The sequence below is a fragment of the Pongo abelii genome, chromosome 4, assembly GCF_028885655.2.
Source record: "Pongo abelii isolate AG06213 chromosome 4, NHGRI_mPonAbe1-v2.0_pri, whole genome shotgun sequence".
NCBI classification, from domain to species: Eukaryota; Metazoa; Chordata; class Mammalia; order Primates; family Hominidae; genus Pongo; species Pongo abelii.
Window position 1 is genome coordinate 134,797,941 of NC_071989.2, and position 20,980 is coordinate 134,818,920.

Genomic DNA, 20,980 nt, shown 5'->3' on the forward strand with positions numbered 1-20,980 from the left:
CCTCCCAGGTTCAAGCGATTCTCCTCCCTCAGCCAACCCAGTAGCTGGGACTACAGGCATGCACCACCATGCCCACCTAATTTTTGTACTTTTAGTAGAGACAGGGTTTCACCATGTTGACCAGTTTGGTCTTGAACTCCTGACCTCAGGTGATCCACTGGCCTCGGCCTCCCGAAGTGCTGGGATTACAGGCATGGGCCACTGCGCCTGGCCAGCATCTCACTTTAACAATTTTTTTTCCTCTAGTCGTTTCCCCTCAAAGCCTCACCTAATGCTTCTCTTCACAAAGGCACAAGGCACATTATTTCTCATGTCTTTTACCACTGTTGGCTGACTACAGCAGGCACCTTAAAAACATTGTTGGTTTTACTCCAACTTCCCCAGGCTTCAGTAATAATAATACACTCTCACAGGGCATGCTTGCTAAACTTCATGGGCATGCGGTCCGTGCAGTTGGAAAGGGCCCACACTTGGTTTAATGTTCCCCTCTTGCTTTCCAGAAATGCTTAATAATTTTTATGTAAGGGGGCCAGGCACGGTGGCTCACACCTGTAATCCTAGCACTTTGAGAGGCTGAGGTGGGTGGATAACTTGAGGTCAGGAGTTCGAGACCAGCCTGGCTAACATGGTGAAACCCCGTCTCTACTAAAAATAAAAAATTAGCCGGGTGTGGTAGTGCATGCACTCAGGAGGCTGAGGCAGGAGAATCGCTTGAACCCAGGAAGTGGAGGTTGCAGTAAGCCGAGATTGTGCCACTCAAGCCTCAGCAGCAGTGTGAGACTTTGTCTCTACATAAAAATTATTAATAATTTTTACTTGTTTTTATTTTATTTGTAAATAAATATTTTATTTTTATTAATTAATTAATAATTTTTATATAAAGGACCCCACATTTTCATTTTGCACTGGGCTTCTTGTCACCTGTAGGAAGTGAGAATAACAGGATTGAAAAGACCCAAAGAAATCCATATTATATACATACATACCCTGTCCACAGGGGCCAGTGTCATGCAGATGAACCCCTTTATTGCTTGTGCCTTTTGAAATTAGCAAGGGTAGAGCCACCCTACTTGTCATATTTGCTTGCAGTCCATGGATCTTCAAAAGGTCGGATCATTTCCTTGCCCATTCCATTAACATTTATTAATGTGAATCAGTAGAGGTGATGAATTCAAATCTGTGAATAGTATAAATAAAAGGCAAGTTGACATTTGTACAGATAATTTTATTTTCAAATAGAGAACAAATGTTTTTTCATAGCTTCCAAAAAAATGTAATCCCTAAAATTCCCAGGGAATTTATGTCTGTGAATAGCTTCAATGGCCTGTGTCTGAAATTAAACTCATTTACCTTGAACTGCGGAGGGGTATTTGCCCTGTGATTTCAGCATTGTGGAATCATACACTGTAGTGGCTAAAAGAGGCCTAGGACATCATATAGTCCATCTTTTCACAGCTGAGAAAACCAGAGCATAATTCTCTAACTTCAGTCCTTTCTGTTTCTCTGTGACACCCATGTACCACCTGAATTACTTCAGATTGTTCTTAAATCCACTTTGAACCAATTTTTTTTTAACTGAACCTCATTTTAAGGAATAATATTGTGAAATCATGGATTTTATGTGCCATTTCCTCCCAACAAACATTAAAGCAACTTCATAATCGTAAAACTTATTCATATATATAACTCCAAAAATCATCCATGCATTCTACTTTGAAATGACTGCTTTTAGCCGTAGGGTTGAAGATACGTACAAATGTACACATCCACTAAAATGGAAAACCAGGACTAGAATCGTCTTAGAAGGAAACTCTGGAGCTCTGACCTCTGTGCTTAACAGGAAAAAGGAAGACTTGGCTTCAAACATGTTTTGTGGTTTCATTTTTTTTATTCTGATTTCACTTTTATTGTATTCCCACTCTGGGATGTTTTGTCTCTTTTCCTCATACCCAATTCTTGCTTATCCTGTTAGACCCAGCATTTTAAGCCCACATTATTCTATTGTTTTCCTCTTCTCTTTATTTACTTACTTTTTTTAAATTTAACTGTTTTTTTTTTTTTGAGACAGAATATTGCTCTCTCCCCCAGGCTGGAGTACAGTGGTGCAATATCAGCTCACTGCAACCTCTGCCTCCTGGGTTCAAGCGATTCTCCTGCCTCAGCCTCCTGAGTAGCTGGGACTACAGGCGTCCACCATCATGCCCGGCTAATTTTTGTATTTTTAATAGAGATGGGATTTCGCTACGTTGGCCAGGCCGGTCTCAAACTCCTGACCTCAGGTGGTCCGCCCACCTTGACCTCCCAAAGTGCTGTGATTACAGGCGTGAGCCACTGTGCCCGGCCTGTTTTCCTCTTCTCTTACCTCCTGTTAGACTTATTGGCTCCATACCTTCTCCTAACTCCTATAATATGTATTTTTTTGGTGCTAAATCATGTACTGCCTTTTTTAAAAAGTGTTTGATGCACGCGTACACAGGTACCTTAAGGATACAAACCGTGTTATGGGCCCCAAGACATTTAACACAGTGCCCCACTCAATTAATACTTGTTAAATATTAGTGGAATTCTGAAACAAAAATATTCTTTGATTGAACTATAGCCGCAATACTATTTAGTAATTTGCCTCAAGTACTCCTTTTGAAATACTGATTAAAATAGTTTAGTTTTAAAATGATGTAATTATTTTCACAATAACTTGATTGTTATTTCACCCTCTGTAAGTTACTATTTCTACAGTTTTTGATTACAGCCTGATGAAATCATTCCAGTGTCCTAAAGCATGTGCTGTGTAAATGCTCTCAGAGTATCATGAATGATTTTTGATATCCAGAAAAGAAAAACAAATGTCAGGTTTTCTTAGAAGATAGTATAATAATCAAGATTTATTACAATAAATTAATGAAAAATGTATCTCATAGGCCAGGTGTGGTGACTCATGCCTGTAATCCCAGCACTTTGGGAAGCCGAGGCTGGTAGATTGCTTAAGTCTGTGAGTTCAAGACCAGCCTGGGCAACGTGGTGAAACCCCATCTCTACAAAAAAATGAGCTGGGCGTGGTGGCACGCACCTGTAGTCCCAGCTACTCAGGAGGCTGAGGTGGGAGGATCACTTGAGTCCTGGACGGGGAGGTTGCAGTGAACCGTGATCATGCTGCTGCACTTCAGCCTGGGCAACAGAGCAAAACTGTCTCAAAAAAAAATTATCTTATAGACACCCTGGACTTTCTTTCTTTAGGTCAAAATCCAGTTTTGATGGTGCCTCTTTAGCAAGTGATAAGAACGACTGTAAAACAGAAAGCAAAAATGACCCTAAGACTGAAAGAAAAAAGTCTTCATCTTCCAGCCAGGTAATTTGAGAATGGAATTTGTATTGTCTTAGAGGGTGACAGGGCTATTGAAGCCAGTGACAAGAAGGAACCCAAGTATGCACCTTCCTGCTGGTCAAGACTAATATAGGCATAGAGTTTAGAGAATTTAGAAGAACAAACAGGCAGCAGTTCCTCCAGTCCATTTTTCATCAACGTTATATTCCACAACTCATTTTTCAGCACATTGCATGGTGGTGAGTTCCGTGCTGTGGCCTCGAACTCTGACAGATACCCAGAGATCAGGGACCAACACAAAGTCATGTGCTTATCCAATAATTGGCAGGACAAGGAGAGTTGTGACATCCTTGTACTGAGATTGAAGAGTCTAATAAGGCACCTGCCTGAATAGTAGTAGGCCAGCCAACTGCACACAGAGGAGTTAGACCTTTGAACAGGGTCAGGATTCTTCTCCAGAACTAATTTTGGTTCTGCTTTAAAATATACCCAGATAGGAAACAAAGCCTAGTTCTATGTCATCAGAGAGTGTGATGCATGTGCTGGGGACAGGAGTTTGGGGTTTTTCGTAATTCTTCACCCCTCTAAATACTTGAATATGTGTTTCCTAAGAGCTAAACCAAAAACCATCGGCACACCCAAGAAATTTAAATAAGAAATGTATTAAAATATTATTAATATAAAATTCACTTTTGAATTTCCATAGTAGTCCCAGTAATAAATATCCTTTATAAAGGTGTTTTTTTCCTCTCCAGGATCCAATCAAGAGTCACATACTGCATGTAATTGCTATGTCTTTTTTTTTTTTTCGAGACAGAGTCTTGCTCTGTTGCCCAGGCTGGAGTGCAGTGCCACAATCTTGGCTCACTGCAACCTCCACCTCCAGGGTTTAAGTGATTCTCATGACTCAACCATCTGAGTAGCTGGGATTACAGATGTGCACCACCACACCCAGCTAATTTTTGTATTTTTAATACAGACAGAGTGTTGCCATGTTAGCCAGGCTCATCTCAAACTCCTGGCCTCAGGCGATCCACCCACCTCTGCATCCCAAAATGCTGCGATTATGAGCATGAGCCACCGCACTCAGCCTGCTATGTCCCTTTTAATTGAAAGCAGCCCCACTACCTTTTTTGCCATTTATTACATTGACATTTTTGAAGAGTTTATGGTCTAGCATATTTTAAATCAAGCGTGCAACCACTGCTCACTGTAGCCATTGAAAACAAAAGCTCAGTGAAGCCATAGAACACCTAGCTTTAATCAAGGTATCTTTCTATAAGGTGTTTATCTATAAAATAGTTGACTTGCAGGGACCATCTATCGTCTTGATGACCTGGTCTGTAGTTCTTTATGGCAAAACAGGGCCAGTTTTGCCATTGAGACCACTCTTGGTTTGGATAATAAAGCCATCCAGGGCCTCCTACCCATTCTCCTTAGAAGAATTTTTCTTCAGAAGCATCCTATGAGGCAGATTGATCCTGTGGAGGGAGGATCGAGTTCTACCCCATAGCTCACTGCAGGCTTGAACTCCTGGACTGAAGAGATCCTCCTGCCTCAGCCTCCTGAGTAGCTAGGACTACAGGCACATGCCACCGCATCCAGCTAACAGTTCTACCTCTTAATAGCTATATGATACAGGTGAAAGTGTTTTACAAGCTGTAAATTGCTGGCTATCCATTGTTATTGTCACAGTTATGAAAACAGATCCCTTGAAGATGAAGTGATTTGCAGCTTTCATGGTCTTGGGCCTTCTGCTGCCCTGGAGAGTGAAGTCTTTGTACGAAATCCTACTTGTCTTGTCAGTAGCCTACTACTGCATCCTACTCCTGTCACTGGCTAAGGAAATGCCTTCACAATAATACAGTAGGAAGAGTGGCCATATGTTGCCTTAGACTATAGGTCCTTTATGTGTATTATCCCATTTAAGCCTTATGGCATCCCTTGAGGCAGGTACTGTTTTTGCCCTCTGGTATAGAAGAGGAAACCAAGACCCAGGGAGATTAAGTGACTAAGCCATGGTCACACACCAAGAGCTAGAGCCACTACAGCCAAGACTTCAACTCAGGTTTACCTGACTACAAAGCTTTGAACCACTGTACTCTTCTGAGAGTACTCACTGGTACCTTTAGTACCTGGGATCCAGTACCTTCCCTAATGAGATTCCTTAGAATTTCATCCCATTTCTCATCAGGGACATCCTTGTCCAGCCATGTTACCTCGGCAGTAGGCCGACCAGCAGCTGCATCATTATATCCAACCAGCAAAGCATTAAACTTGTTAGAAAATGAAACTGTGTGCCCAGACTTTCACTGTGTTTTACTGAAGGCTTGTGTCAGAGACTGTAAGATCAGTGAGAAGGAATTCCTAAAGATACTATTAAGGGAGGGAAAATTTGTTGTTGAAGTTGAATTTGTGATGTTTCGCAAGAAAGTGAAAGTAGTGATGCTTGTATTTTGTTCTTATTGTAGTACAAGGCCAATATGCACTTTCACAAGTTGTTTCTTAGTGTCCCAACGGAGGAACCACTGAAGCAAAGTAAGTTCTGACCTGTTTGACTTTTTAAGCTACATATTTGAAAAGTTGATCATTAGTTTTGGGGAAGAAAAAGCGCATAGTCCATGGACTGAGTCACCAAGGGGATCAGGTTTCTGAAAGTCATAACATAACGATAACACCAGCTTCAGCCAGCTTTCACCAGGCAGCGTGAAAAGATCACAGAGGAGAAAAAGAAACAGTTCTCCATGGGGTATGGAGTCACCCAAGATGGTTCCGTGATACCTTTCCCTTCTTTATTTATTGCTGAAATGCACATGGTTACATTGCTTTAAGATTTAGGATAACAAGCCTGGGCAAGAGAGGCCACTAGAAGAAGCCTAAAAGAAAACTCACATCCTTAGACATGGACAGACATGTGCTGATGCCACTATGAAGGGTGAGATGGTCACCTAAATATCTTGCCCAGCATGCTAGTTAAGCACGCCTACTAGGCTCTGCAGTGGTTCATCAAGGGGCCCAAAGTTCCATTCTAGCCTCTCTTGATGTGCAAAAGTTGAGGCAAGATGCTGGGTTCCTGCCATGACCTTCAAACAGGAGGTGTGGGTTATGTGTTCTTCCCCTAGTGAGGCCATCTATTTCGAAAACAGTCATTACTGAAAATACTGGGGAAAAGGGGAACAGGTGTACTAATATCAGCACATGGTGACACACCAGGCTAAATAGAGGAGACTTGTAAAACCCCATTCTTGGTCTCTCAGGTACAATGGTAGATTTGCCTTTTCCTTCTGATATTTATACTGAAGTTGGTAAGATTTTGAACTTAAAAACAAACTGGTTGCCACAGCTTTCTTTCCATAAAGATGACAGAAGAAGAGGTAATAAAACTTTTGAGTGTGAATGTATTATCTCTGCCCATCCACAAGTCACCAAAATATATACACAGTTTTTATTTTAAATGGAAATTCTAAATGATGCTGTACCTGTGTATATTTTCCCAGGCTTTACCTGTGCTCTACAGAAAGAAATACTATACCAAGGAAAGCTCTTTGTATCAGAAAACTGGATTTGTTTTCATTCCAAAGTCTTTGGAAAAGACACAAAGGTTGGTATAATTAAAAAAAAAAAATGCTAACCCTATACTTTATTATATATGGTAAATATTAATCATCTTAAATTTAGCTATATTTATAGCTATTTGTATCATGGTTATTCTTTTATGCCAAGTTTCTTTTGTTGTAATTCCAAATACTATGTGTTCTAAATGCCTCCAGAAGACACTAATTTCCCTTTTTCCCTAAACATTATTTTCTCACTCATTATTTCTCACTCATTTGTTTATACACATATACCTCATATATACACATGTACCTCACCCATAACCATACCCTAAATCCTTTTTACTCAGATGTCACCAGAGAGCACTCAAAGTTGTTTATATGGAGGGTGTGCCATGATTTTCAAAGACATACATTTAAACCAAAATCATTTCTTTTAAGAAACATCAATTTTCATACCATATTTATACCAGTTACCAGTGATGTCTAGGACAGCAAGCCTATAAAAAAGCTACTTATTAGCACTCCCCTTGTACCCTCACCAGCACAAAATGAGCAGGAAGTGGAGCAGTTAAGGCCTAGCCTGGGTAAGTCAGACATCCTCAATCACAAGTGTACTCTGATATTATATCTTTTCATTATTATTCAATACAGATTTGGGGGAGCAGAGACACATGACATCCTGAAGCATTAAAGGAGAACAGCCTAAAGGAATTGGCACTGCCCTCTAAACTGGGGACCGTGGGACTGTGGCCTATCAAGGAAAAGATAATTCTATCCCACTGACATTTTTTTACCTTTGAGCTATGATGTCACATCACAGTTCATTCAGTCCCCCAGAATAACACCAGAGAAACACCTTCTTGGGTTTGCATGACCTCAATGAGTTTTCAGCCATTCTGATTCATGATTATGAAGAAGCAACTTTCATACTCATGAAGTCGCTGATTAAAACTTTTTTGTTTTGAGTAGTAGATGTGCCTTATTTGCCTTATTTAAATATTCTCTCTAAAACCACTGGCAACTGCATAAAGACCACTTAACAAATCTAATAGGAATATTTTCTTTTGTTGGTGTTGGAGCTAGAGACTAGCATACTATTCTTTAGGTAAAACATATTCTTTTTATATTGATTTTTTATCATGTAGAGCTATGTTTAGCTAAGCATGATTTGATTGACAGTATTATCTGAATCAGTATAATACAAAGCAATATGAAGCAGTATTTCATATATTTCTACATTTCTGGATTAAAGGTCTTGTTCATGGAATGGGGAAGGGGACTGGGTAGTATTGATCAATGTGATATAGTTCTCAGGAATTCATAGAGAGCCAACATCTCTGAGCAGAGCAGCAGGGACTGAAGACACTAATGAATAAAGTATTAGTCTTTGTTAAGGGGTTGGGGGATTCACAAAGGCAGTCAGTGCACTTTCAAGCTAATATGACTCTAGCAATGGTTTTAAAGTTCTATTTCTACCTAAGAACTGATAAAAAGAAGTTAGAAGGAGTGACCCTGGTTTTTTGAAGACATGGATATACTGAGATTGCTTTTACATGTGTAACCTACAGAGGCAGGAGACTGAAAATTAGCAGGGCATGGGAATAAGAACCATGATAGTGACTTGTATGTTCCATCCCTTCTAAGGGTGGTGTCAAAGGAGATTTGGGCTTCAGAGATGTTGCAGAATTTCCTCACTGCCAATGGACCTCAGTCCAACATGGTCCAATATGAGCTGAAGGCACCCAAACAATTGCTCTACAATGGGAACTTTCTAATCAAGTTCCCCTTCTAAAGCGGTTCACCCTGGAAAAATGTTACCATTACCCTGGAAAAATATTATCATTTACCCTGGAAAAATATTAATAAAGTGTAGCCTCAATTTAATCCGGACCTTTTTAGTCAGCCTGTTGGTATTTTCAGATGCTAGTAAAATTAACATGCACATATCACATTCTGTCTCAGCTCAAACTGAAAAGTGATTTAAGCTTTATTTTACAAATGTTTTCTGGTTGTAATTTTATGCTCATGAAGCAATTGCTTGAAAACTCCTTCTTAAGGGTGTTCCATGCCTTAGATTATGAAAAATCTAAATTTCTAGCCCTTTGTCACTGCATGTTTGTATTGCTGCTCAGAAACAAAATTAGACTCATTTTTTAAAAATCATCATCTAAGTAGATCTCAAATTCTTTTTTTCCAAATTTATCCCAACTTGTAAGTTCTGAATTGCCTCCTGCCTTTGAAAAATGTTGTGAGTGGAGTTCTTTGGCAAACAGTTTTTAGAAAATGTCTTGATTGGCTTAGCCCCTTGTTCTTCCATAGTCTTCCTGCCTAGATCATTGAGGGCAATAAATAAGCCCATTTCATAAACCCAGATGTGAATGCAAATATTCAAAATTAAAAGCTCATTTTGTGGCCAGGCACGGTGGCTTACGCCTGTAATCCCAGCACTTTGGGAGGCCGAGGCGGGCAGATCACCTGAGGTTGGGAGTTCGAGACCAGCCTGACCAACATGGAGAAATCTCGTCTCTACTAAAAATACAAAATTAGCTGGATGTGGCCGGGCGCGGTGGTTCACACCTGTAATCTCAGCACTTTGGGAGGCCGAGGCGGGTGGATCAGCTGAGGTCAGGAGTTTGAGACCAGCCTGACCAACATAGAGAAACCCCTTCTCTACTTAAAATACAAAATCAGCCAGGCATGGTGGTGCATGCCTGTAATCCCAGCTACTCAGGAGGCTGAGGCAGGAGAATCGCTTGAACCCAGGGGTTGGAGGTCGCGGTGAGCCGAGATCGTGCCACTGCACTCCAGCCTGGGCAACAAGAACGAAACTCCATCTCAAAAAAGAAAAAGTTAGCTGGGTGTGGTGGCGCATGCCTGCAATCCCAGCTACTCAGGAGGCTGAGGCAGGAGAATCACTTGAACCTGGGAGAAGGAGGTTGCCGTGAGCCGAGATTGCACCATTGCACTCCAGCCTGGGCAACAAGAGCAAAACTCTGTCTCAAAAAAAAAAAAAAAAAAAAGCTCATTTGCTTCCTTCAAGTTGGCAGTACTTACATAAAGCCCATCTCTTTGAGAATATGTGAGGCATTTTCAAGAAGTAGATGTTCAAGTGAGTGTGAGTTCCTAGGGAAGGGGGAAGTCAGATCATTTTACCATGGCTGTGTGCGACTCTATTTTCAGGGATTGAAGTGATGTGATCCATTTTCCTTTGAGATCAAACTTGGTTGGAGAGGTACAACATAAATTATCATGAACTTCTGTTCTTTGTGCCATTTGATACATTCTTATAGCATATTGTATTGAAAAGAACCCACATTTGGAATCAGATTGGCTTGAATTCCATCTTTGTAACTTCTTATGTATGACATGCACCTCTCTAAATAAATTTATTTCCCATAATATTGACTATGTATGATCATAATTAAATTAAATTCTATCTGGTAAATAGGTATCAATAATGGTAGCTTCTGTAGTTACTGTTGTTGTTATTCTTTGTTGAACCAGAAAAGTATTTAGAATTCTTTTATATCACCCATCCTGATTTCATGAAACAAGTGAGGAGGTGAATGAAATTTTTATTCATCACTGGGCATTTTGCATATATTATCTCACTTAATCCACAGAAAATCCTGAGAAGCAGACGAGGCTATCTCCAATTTATAAATCAAAAAACTGAGGCCTAGAACGGATAGCTTACAAGGGGGAGTAGGTCATGTAGATACAGGTTGAGTATCCCCTATCCAAAATGCTTGGGACCAGAAGTGTTTTGGATTTCAGATTTTTGCAATATCTGCCAACATATAACTGGCTGAGCATTCCTAATCCAAAAATCCAAAATCTGAAATGCTCCAATGAGCATTTCCTTTGACCATCAATATCAGCATTCAAAAACTTTTAGATTTTGGAATAGTTTGGATTTATGATTTTCAGATTAAGGATGCTCAACCTGTAGTAACAGAACTGAGCCAAGAATTCAGGTCCCAGATTTTCTATCCAGTGATGGTCGTATTATACCAGTGCTTTTTAACATTTTCCCCCCAACATGCACCTAGAGACAGAGGAAAGTGGGGCATGTAGAAGTTAGCCCAAAGTGGATGACCACAAGCTTGAAATTTCTTTAGAGCCTTGGGCTTATCTTTAAAATGAATATACATTTTGCATTCTATTTCCATGGCTGAAGACATGGAAAAGTTTCCCACCAAGATCTTCAGTCCAATTGATGATTAAGATTTATCCTCTGGCTTAGTAAGCCCCACTTGGAGGAGCTCAGTGATACATCCCTGCCACTCTGTAAGACTGGCTTTTCTTCATGGAGGCTGGAGAGCTTGCTGCTGGTTTTGATTTCTGTGTACCTTTTTTTTTTTTTTCCTTTAATGTGAAGATTTGAAGTGCTGTTCTGTCAAGTCTGAACTGGCATTAACTTGCTGATTCTGTTTCAGATCTCTATTCCAGCTTTCTCGGTAACCCTAATAAAGAAAACCAAAACTGCTCTTCTAGTGCCAAATGCCCTGATCATAGCAACAGTCACAGACAGGGTGAGTATGCAGCAGAGCGAGGGCACCTTTGCTTTGTCCTCCTGCTCTGGGCTCTGCTGCCTAAGGGGCCTCTTGCCAAGGACCAAGACTCCAAACCATAAATATCATCTCCTGTGGTGAATCAGGAAAATTCCATAAGACTAATTTTAAAAATTATAGCCTGTAGACATTCATGTAGTGCTGTTTCCCTTCACAAGGTGATTTATTCTCATAGAAGTGTTGCCAATTTTGAATTTCCTGCTGACTTAATTATACTTGCCTGACCAAGGTCAAAAAAATAAAATTCTTTCTCAACTTCTGCTAGGTCAGGCTAACATCTGCTAGATCAGGCTAAACTGATACATTCAGTTCCTTTAATAGTCTTAAAGGAAAAAAAAAAAAAAGGAGGTCAGGCCTTTAATTCCAGCACTTTGGGAGGCTGAGGGCTGAGGTGGGAGAATTGCTTGAGCCCAGGAGTTGGGAACCAGCTTGGGCAACACGATGAAACCCCGTCTCTACAAAAAATATAAAAATTAGCCAGGTGTGGTGGTATATGCCTGTGATCCCAGCTACTTGGGAAGCTGAGGTAGGAGGATCACTTGAGCCCAAGAGGTAAAGGCTGCAGTGAGCCATGATTGTGCCACTGCACTCCAGCCTGGGCAACAGAGCGAGACCCTGTCTCAAAGAAAAAGAAAAAGGACAAGGCCAGGCATGGGGGCTCACACCTGTAATCCCAGCACTTTGGGAGGCCCAAATGGGCGGATCGCTTGAGTCCAGGAGTTCAAGACTAACCTGGGCAACATGGCGAAACCCTCTGTCTTCAAAAAATACAAAAATTAGCTGAGTGTGGTGGCACACACCTGTGATCCCAGCTACTGGGGAGGCTAAGGTGGGAGGATTGCTTGAGCCTGGGAGACAGAGGTTGCAGTGAGCTGAGATCGAGCACCAGTGCACTCCAGCCTGGGTGACAGAGCGAGACCCTGTCTCAAAAAAGTAATAAAATATATATAAAGAACAAGAACAACAAAACCACCACGTTACTGACAGGGTGAGGCAGGCAGGTTGATAGTGAGGAGTTCCTGGTGTGGGGGTGGCCAGCCTCCCCATAACCTCAATCAATACCTCCCTAGAGCCATTCCAGATAAATAAAACTTGCACCTGCTCTGCAACTGCAGGTACAGGATCAGTTTTTAGACCTGCTTTACTAACAGGTTGCCTAAACTACCTTCTATATAGAAATTCCAGAGCTGAATTGACTATTGGGCTACCCCAGACATGCGCAATCAGAAAAATTTACGTTAAAGTGGTGTTTATTTCAGCTTGGCAAGAAAGAGGGAGTGGAGTGGTCTGGTTACTTTTCACATGAATTTTTTTTAATCTTTTACGAATTATTTCTATGAAAGCACAAACTCTACATTCTATAGATTTCATTTCTCCTTTTTCATTTTCTCTTTTTTTAATAGAGATGGGGTCTTGCTATGTTGCCAAGGGCTGGTCTCAAATTCCTGGGCTCAAGTGATCCTCTCACCTCAGCCTCCCAAAGTGCTGGGATTACAGGCATGAACCACCGTGACTGGCTGTAGATTTCCTTTCTAACCATACTAGAAAACTTGTAGAGAGAAGAAGAAAGATGGAAAGATAAAAGAGACCATTCTGATAAGCTAGAAAATATGTTAATATCTATTTGGGGATTTTTTAAAAATACTAATAGCCAACAGGCATCAGTATTTCCTCCTTGTCAGGCCATACACTAATGCTTTTCTTATATTTTCTTGCTACCACCCTGTAATGGATAAGTGTTATTAAGAAAACTGAAAGTTAGAGGGGTTAAGCAATTTTCCCAATGTCACCCACTTAGTAAGTGAAAGAGCCAGAATTTGCAACTGGATCTGCCTGATGCCAGAACCCACAATATTAATTACTTTGGAATATAGTACTTGCTTGGAAATAATTCAAGTTCCCTCATTGGTGAATGAGAAGGATAATCACAAACTCATGGATAGGAGGGTCTGAAAACATTCTATGGCATAAATAGACGGGAAAAAAAAGTAGATTTTTATATTTTCCGACCATATTGTTTATGGTAAAATCATTTCTCCTCATGTCATTTGTCTTCACATGATTTGTCTAGCTTTTACTCCTTTCCCGTGGCTCATTTATAAGTCTCCACTAGAAAATCTCCATATTTGTACAAGGAAGAATCTGGAAGTGGCATGAAAGAGAGCTAGCCTGTTAGAGCCACTGGGAAGTTTTCAGTGGAAATCTAGGTCAGAGCAGAGAAGGCGGACCCTCGGGAATTGTTAAATACCCTTAAAAACAAAAACAGAGGGAGAGAGATTTTAAAGGGGATCTAGTGAATGTCATCAGCCTTTTCTTAATGTCCAGGCCTTTTCTTCTCTGGGCTTGTTTGAGGCACCAATGACAGGCTTTTGGAGCCTTCATTTTGCCCTACATATATTTATTACTCTTAAATTGGGTTTGAAGATTTTGTTGCTTTTATGGGAGAACGTTTGCTTTATTACAGGAATGGAATAAAAATGGAATGTTTGAGTGAGAGGAATGAGAATATAGATCAAAGAGAGGTCCATGTTGTTTGAAAATGAAAAGGCTGTATACAGATACTTTTCTGAACTCTTAACTCTCACTTCTCATCAGGCAATATCTATTTATAATTATCCTGTTTTGTTTTTCAGTACATATTTGTCTCCTTACTCTCCAGAGATTCAACTTACAAATTACTAAAATCTGTGTGTGGACACTTAGAAGTGAGTATGATGTCCCTGAGCCTCAATTACTGTCTGTCTTCTGTATTTCTTATGGTTTCATAGCTAATCTGGTTTTTCGTTTTGTTCCAATAATTTCAGAATACAAGTGTTGGTAACAGTCCCAATCCATCTTCTGCTGAAAACAGTTTCCGCGCAGACCGCCCTTCATCTCTGCCTCTGGTAAGTTGCCTACATAACTATCTAAATGCAAAAGAAAGGGAATATGTCCCACAATTACATTTGTGCTTACACCATGACTAGGGTGTGGGAAGAGCTTAGGACCAAAATATTTGAGGTACAGTTGAAGAAACAGGGCATATCTTCCTTGAAGAAGAGGAAACCATGGTAGCCATAAACTTTTTCCAAGTAATTGAAGAGTTGTCCTGCAAAAAGAAAGAAACACCTAGTAGACTATCTTGGTGAGTTACTGGTCAGTGAATGCATTCATAAAATCTTGCTCTGTTTGCTTGTCAGTATTGGCTTAGAGGGATTCACAAATCTATTTGAGGTAGGACTGAGTCATCCCACAAATCCTTAAATGTCTTCTGTGTTCAAGGCACCATGCTAGTGCACACTGTAGGATACCAGGAAAACTTAAAACTAATTTATGCCTTCGGAGACTTCACAACTTAGAAGAGAAACAAATATGCTCAGAATTAACTGTAAAAAAAAAGAAAGAAAGAAAAGAAAAGAAAAGAAAGCTGTAACGCCCAAGTGACAGGTAAAGATTGATTCATTCCCTTAGACTTTGTAAACTGTAAAGTAAATCTCCAGTGGGAAGTAGCTCCCTCTGTTTGTGTAAGATTTGTACCCATAATGGTTATAATGTTTTCCCAAGAGAGTTCCAACCATATCATTCAAATGATTATAAATATTCAACATTAGTGAAGCAATATGAGCCCACGGTTTCAACATCTCCCACAAATCTTTTTTTGAGAACAGTTTAAAAGTAATGGGATTGAAAGCATGTTCACACAAACACTTGTACAAGAATGTTAATACCATTATTCATTATAGCCAAAAGGTGGGGAAAACCCTAATGGATTTTTTAAATGTGGTATACCTATACAATGGGATATTATTCAACCATAAAAAGGAAATTAAGGGCCGGCCACGGTGGCTCATGCCTGTAATCCCAGCACTTTGGGAGGCCGAGGTGGGCGGATCACGAGGTCAGGAGTTCGAGACCAGCCTGGCCAACATATTGAAACCCTGTCTGTACTAAAAAATACAAAAAATTAGCCAGGCCTGGTGGCGCATGCCTGTAATCCCAGCTACTCAGGAGGCTGAGGCAGGAGAATTGCTTGAACCTGGGAGGTTGAGGTTGCAGTGAGCCGAGATCGCGCCACTGTACTCCAGCCTGGGAGACAGTGCAATGAGACTCCATCTCAAAAAAAAAAAAAAGGAAATGAAGTACTGATTCCTGCTACAATATAGCAATATAGATGGACCTTGAAAGCAGTATGCTAAGTGAAAGAAGCCAGACTCAACAGGCTACATACTATATGATTCCCTTTATATGAAATATCTTGAACAGGAAAATCCATAGGCACAGAAAGTCAACTAGTGGTTGCCAGAGAATGGGGTGAGGGAGAAATTGAGAGTGACTGCTAATGCGTATGGGATTTCTTTGGGGGGTGATGGAAATATTCCAGAACAAGATTGTAGCCATGGCTGTACAACATTGTGAATATTCTAAACACCACTGAATTGTATACTTTAAAATGGTGGATTTTGTGTTACCTGAATTTTATCTCAATTTCTTAAAAATCTACCTTGAAAAACATTAGTGGGAAGCAGTACAGAATATAATGTAACACATATGATTTGGAATCCAAGAAACCTGGTTTTAAATCTGGGCTCCACCCAGCTATGTTATATCATCAGGCAAGCTCTTTAACTGCTTTGACTCGGTTTCTTCATCCATTAAAATGCCAGCTTCATGATGTGGCTGTGAAGATTAAATGCAATCATGTATGTAAGGAGCTTTGCATACTGCCTGATACAAGATAGGCATTCAAGAAATCATTAAATTGAAGAAATTTTCAATTTTCCTTCTCCTATAAATCCTTGTACAAAATCGAAATGAGTGTTGAGATGAACAAAAGACAGCTAGTTCAAGGTGAAAGGTTGGTAATTTGCTTACAAGATGAGTCTCTTCTTCATTTGGCAGCTGACTAAATTGTTAAAAGCTCAGCCTAATTGTACCTTTGCCAGGACATTTTAATGACACCGTTTGTCTCTTCAGTTCTTAAGCACTTTGGGGAACCAATAGAATACAAAGTAGAACGTCTGTGCTTTTTACCTTACTCCTCCATCATCTTTCTAAAATTTAAATGTACTATCACTAACCCTGTTTTGATTTAGTTGAGGGAAGAAAAAAAGCTTAAACTTTACTTTCAGGGTCTAATTGGCTAAAGCCATTTTTCCTTTTCTGTTTCCAATACTTTTTTAAAAATCTATAATTTAGTAATATCTTTCTCTCTGTCTACATATTTGAACTTGGATTTAAAGCTTTCTATTTTTTTCTCTTATATATGTCTGTAGTAATCAGATTTTCTCATTACAAAGTGCTAATGAAACCTCTTCAGCTTCACACTGGAAGCTTCTCAATTATCGGCATTCTGGGTGTTTTTCTAGACATTTGTTGTTTCAAACAAGTTGGCCAGTGTTTGTTGACAGAATTTTAACTGCCTGAAAAATCTGTTTCAGTAACCAGATACTCAGTCATCTGTTGGGAAAATCCCAGTCGTATGGAGTAATCCTTCCTTCTATTCTATGTTTTATAGGTCAGGCCTAGGTGAAAGGGCTGAGAGTTACAAAGGCCTGCCTGTTTACTAAGGGAATATCAGCCTGTCTTCATTTCACTGTTTCCTTTCAGGATTTCAATGATGAATTCTCAGATCTGGATGGAGTGGTTCAACAAAGAAGGCAAGACATGGAAGGATACAGCAGTTCTGGTTCTCAAACTCCTGAATCTGAGAACTCTCGAGGTTTGGGAAATTTTTGTATTTTGACTAAAATTTAATTCCCTTCAAAATATCCTCACCCCACCTCCTTAAAAAAAAAAAAAGAAAAGAAAAGAAAGAAAAAAAACTCACATTGTCTTCCTAGTTAAAAATCAGGAATGGAATCTGGAGAAAGGATGCCTTGAGAGTTGGAGGGAGAAGAATTGCCCATGTGGTAAAAATTCATTTCCTTTTATGCTCATTTAACAGAGGTCTCTTAAATAGACCTAATATTGGGTGGTTGAGAGAAAAAAACATAACATTTTGTTTTTTTGTTTTTGTTTTTGAGGCTGGAGTGCAGTGGCGTGATCTTGGCTCCTGCAACCTCCACCCACCGGGTTCAAGCAATTCTCCTGTCTCAGCCTCCTGAGATTACAGGCATGCGCCACCAAGCCCGGCTAATTTTTGTATTTTTAGTAGAGACGGGGTTTCACCATGTTGGTCAGGCTGGTCTCAAACTCCTGACCTCGTGATCCACCCACCTTGGCCTCCCAAAGTGCTGGGATTACAGGCGTGAGCCACCGCACCTGGCCTATTTTCTTCCCTCTTATTTCAATAATATTTTTAATTGTTACAGCTGAATTATCCATGTGAGTTGGTTGGAAAATGAAAGATTATCCTTATATCACTTTATTACTTATTTGCTTAAGCATTCAATTTCAGCCCCAGCCACCACAACTAACTTGTGAGACGATCCATTCACATTCTTGACCATTATGCGTGTTAAGGGATTGATTTACTTGGAGATTAATCCTGTTTTTAAATACATTGGAGAGAAAACTTACCCAGCTCCGTTTTGGCTTAATAGATTTCCATGTGACAGAATCCCAAACAGTTCTGAATGTCTCCAAGGGAGAAGCAAAGCCAACTCGGGCAGATGCCCATGTGAACAGAGTACCTGAAGGAAAAGCCAAGAGTCTGCCTGCGCAGGGTAAGGAATGGATGTCTTAGTGGGGTGGGTTTAGAAGGATTGGAGATGTCTGTTTGTAACTTTTTTTTTTTTTTTTAGACAGCATCTTGCTCTATCACCCAGGCGGCTATAGTGCAATGACATGATCTCGGCTCACTGCAACCTCTGCCTCTTGAGTTCAAGTGATTCTCGTACCTCAGCCTCCTGAGTAGCTGGGATTACAGACGCATGCCACAACACCTAGCTAATTTTTGTATTTTTAGTAGAGACAGGGTTTCACCATGTTGGTCAGGCTGGTCTCAAACTCCTGACCTCTAGTGATCCACCCGCCTCAGCCTCCCAAAATGCTGGGATTATAGGCGTGAGCCACCATGCCCAGCCTATTTGTAACTTTTAAAGGGTCCTCGTGTTTCACCTTATGACTGCTTTTCATATTCCCTTTCCTCCCTTTGTATTATAGGTCTTTGCATATTAATTCACTTATTCATTTAGCAAACAGTACCCAGTTCCGTGCTTACAGTGGGGGATACAAAAGTGAATAGCCCTCATGGAGGTCACTTTATGCTTCTGAATACATGAGATTATCTTTCAAAAATTTCTGTTACTGTAACCCCAGCACTTTGGGAGGCTGAGGTGGGAGGATTGCTTGAGTCCAAGGAGTTCAAGACCAGCCTGGGCAACATAGTGAGACCCTATCTCTACAAAAAATTTAAAAATCAGTTGGGTGTGGTACATGTTTGTAGTTCCAGCTACTTGGGAGGCTGAGGCAGGAGGATTGCTTAAGCCCAGGAGGTCAAGGCTGCAATGAGCTGTGATCACGCCACTGTCACCTGGGCAACAGAGTGAGACTATCTCAAAAAAATAAAAAATTTTCCAGTAAAACTCAAATTTCTTATTTACTAATTATTCTAATAACTAGCTATACTGGTAAGAGAGCAAGGATATTGTTATATTGTTCATCATTGATTCCAACACAATGCTTGACACAAAGAAGGCTGTGGATAGGTATGTAATCAATGGAATGTGTTGGAAGGAATTATAACCACTGGTTAAAATGACAACTGGGAGGCTTGATATTTTCTCTGATTTCTTTTACCTGGGAATAATTACCTCTCTCAAGTACCCCATAGGGATATTGCTGGATAAAAGAAGTGTGTTATGGTTTTAAACAGTTGTTTTTTGTTTTCCTCCCAACAGGTCTGTCAGAAACTGTTGGAATCTTACATAAAGTCAAGTCTCAGAAATGTCCGATGCTTCACCATATTCTTATATTCTATGCGATTGTGTAAGTACATGAATTTACTGTGAGTGACTAAGAAAATGATTCCATTCCCTAAAGGAATAATCTCTTCACATTGCCGAGACCTACCGTAAATCTCAATTGTCTGAAATGTGACCCACATCTTTACTCTGACAATTTCTGTCTCCTACTTCAGCTTTTTTTCCTTAGGCTTAGGTCACATTTTCATGGTTGTGCCAAACCCTGCAGAGGACTAAGTTCTGAGTGGGTACCATTAGTTGGGAAATTGCTCTGTGAATTATGAAGCATCTTTACCCTTGTTATTTTTTTTACTTTATTTTTTTAATTGACATATAATCATTGTAGGTATTTATGGAGTACATAGTGATGTTTTGATACATATAATGTATACTGATCAGATCCGGGTAATTAGCATATCCATCACCCTTCTCATCTCTTTGTGTTGAGAACATTCAATATCCTTCTTTTAGCTATTTGAAACTCTATCATTGTTAACTTTAGTCATTCTACAGTGGTATTCAACACCAGAACCTATTCCTTCTATCTAGCTATAATTTTGTTTTGCCATTTGTCCCACGTCTCCTGAACAGGGGCCAACACAACTTGAAAATGTTGTCCTCATCCCCTTTACCAAAAATGTAGGCATCGACTTTTTTAACTTCTAGTGTGTAACCAATTGTTCTTCTGAAAATAGCCTGACCCAGTTCTAGGCTGTTCCTCCAAAACCAAGGAAAATATGCCCAGTCTGGTTTCCAGATAAAGGGGGGAGTCACCAGAGAACCACGGCTGGGGACTGTCTGCCCAGGCTCTTCTAGCAGAGGACGGTAGTACCACAGGGAGGAGGAACACTGGCTTGGTACTCCAACTTGGATCTGGCTCTGACCAATGCTATTAGAAGGGCCATTATTTGCAAATTGAGGGACTTGGGCTAGAGGATTTTAAGTTTCTTCTAGCTGTAAGTTTTATAAAACCATCAGCCTGTTTAAAAAGGATGTTTTTAAAATCTCTTTACCAAGTTATTTTGGAAAATGCCTTGCCTCGAGTGTACCACATTGGCACTGAGTTGTTTTATGAACATCAGATCCTGGCCGTTAACCTAATGAAAGTTTCTCTTTCATCTGTTTCCAGTGTCTGTGCACTAATCATCTCGACCTTCTACATGAGATACAGAATTAATACTCTGGAGGAGCAGCTGGGGTTACTAACCTCCATTGTGGACACCCATAATACTGAGTAAGACGATTGCCTCTAGTGCTGTCATCTGCTTGCCATTCTGCTTAATATAATTATTGACCTGAACTTAGCATCCTTCTTAGTAAACATTAATTGGAGATACATTCTGTATGTGACATTTTGTTAAGTGTACACTTGGAAAGTAAAAAGGTAGGAGGGTCTAGAAATGAATGACCTAACCCTGTACTATTTTGGAGTTGTTGTAATGTTGCTAGTAATAAGGCAAGAAACAAGCCTAATTTTACATTATCTTGCTCAAATATGCTAAGATGCAGTTGTGACTTTGCCCCATTTATTAAACTACACAAGTTTACCTTAGTAAAATGGCAATAAATCAAGACACTCAGAGAAAGAAGCAATTCAAGAAACAGCACATTTTATCATGTATAACTTTTTATATTAACTCACTT

General features: G+C 40.1%; 1 protein-coding gene across 5 annotated transcripts in view; it reads left to right on the plus strand.

Moving 5' to 3' along the window:
- GRAMD2B (GRAM domain containing 2B) overlaps window positions 1-20,980 on the plus strand; it is a 123,024-nt gene that overhangs the window by 95,277 nt on the left and 6,767 nt on the right. For 4 of the 5 annotated variants that reach the window (NM_001132613.1, XM_009240988.4, XM_009240987.4 and 1 more), the window contains 10 exon segments: window positions 3,235-3,346; window positions 5,794-5,860; window positions 6,820-6,923; window positions 11,319-11,414; window positions 14,087-14,158; window positions 14,258-14,338; window positions 17,040-17,151; window positions 17,975-18,097; window positions 19,274-19,361; window positions 20,466-20,570. In NM_001132613.1, the coding sequence (NP_001126085.1) occupies window positions 3,235-3,346; window positions 5,794-5,860; window positions 6,820-6,923; window positions 11,319-11,414; window positions 14,087-14,158; window positions 14,258-14,338; window positions 17,040-17,151; window positions 17,975-18,097; window positions 19,274-19,361; window positions 20,466-20,570 (960 nt within the window). 5 annotated transcript variants of the gene reach the window in all.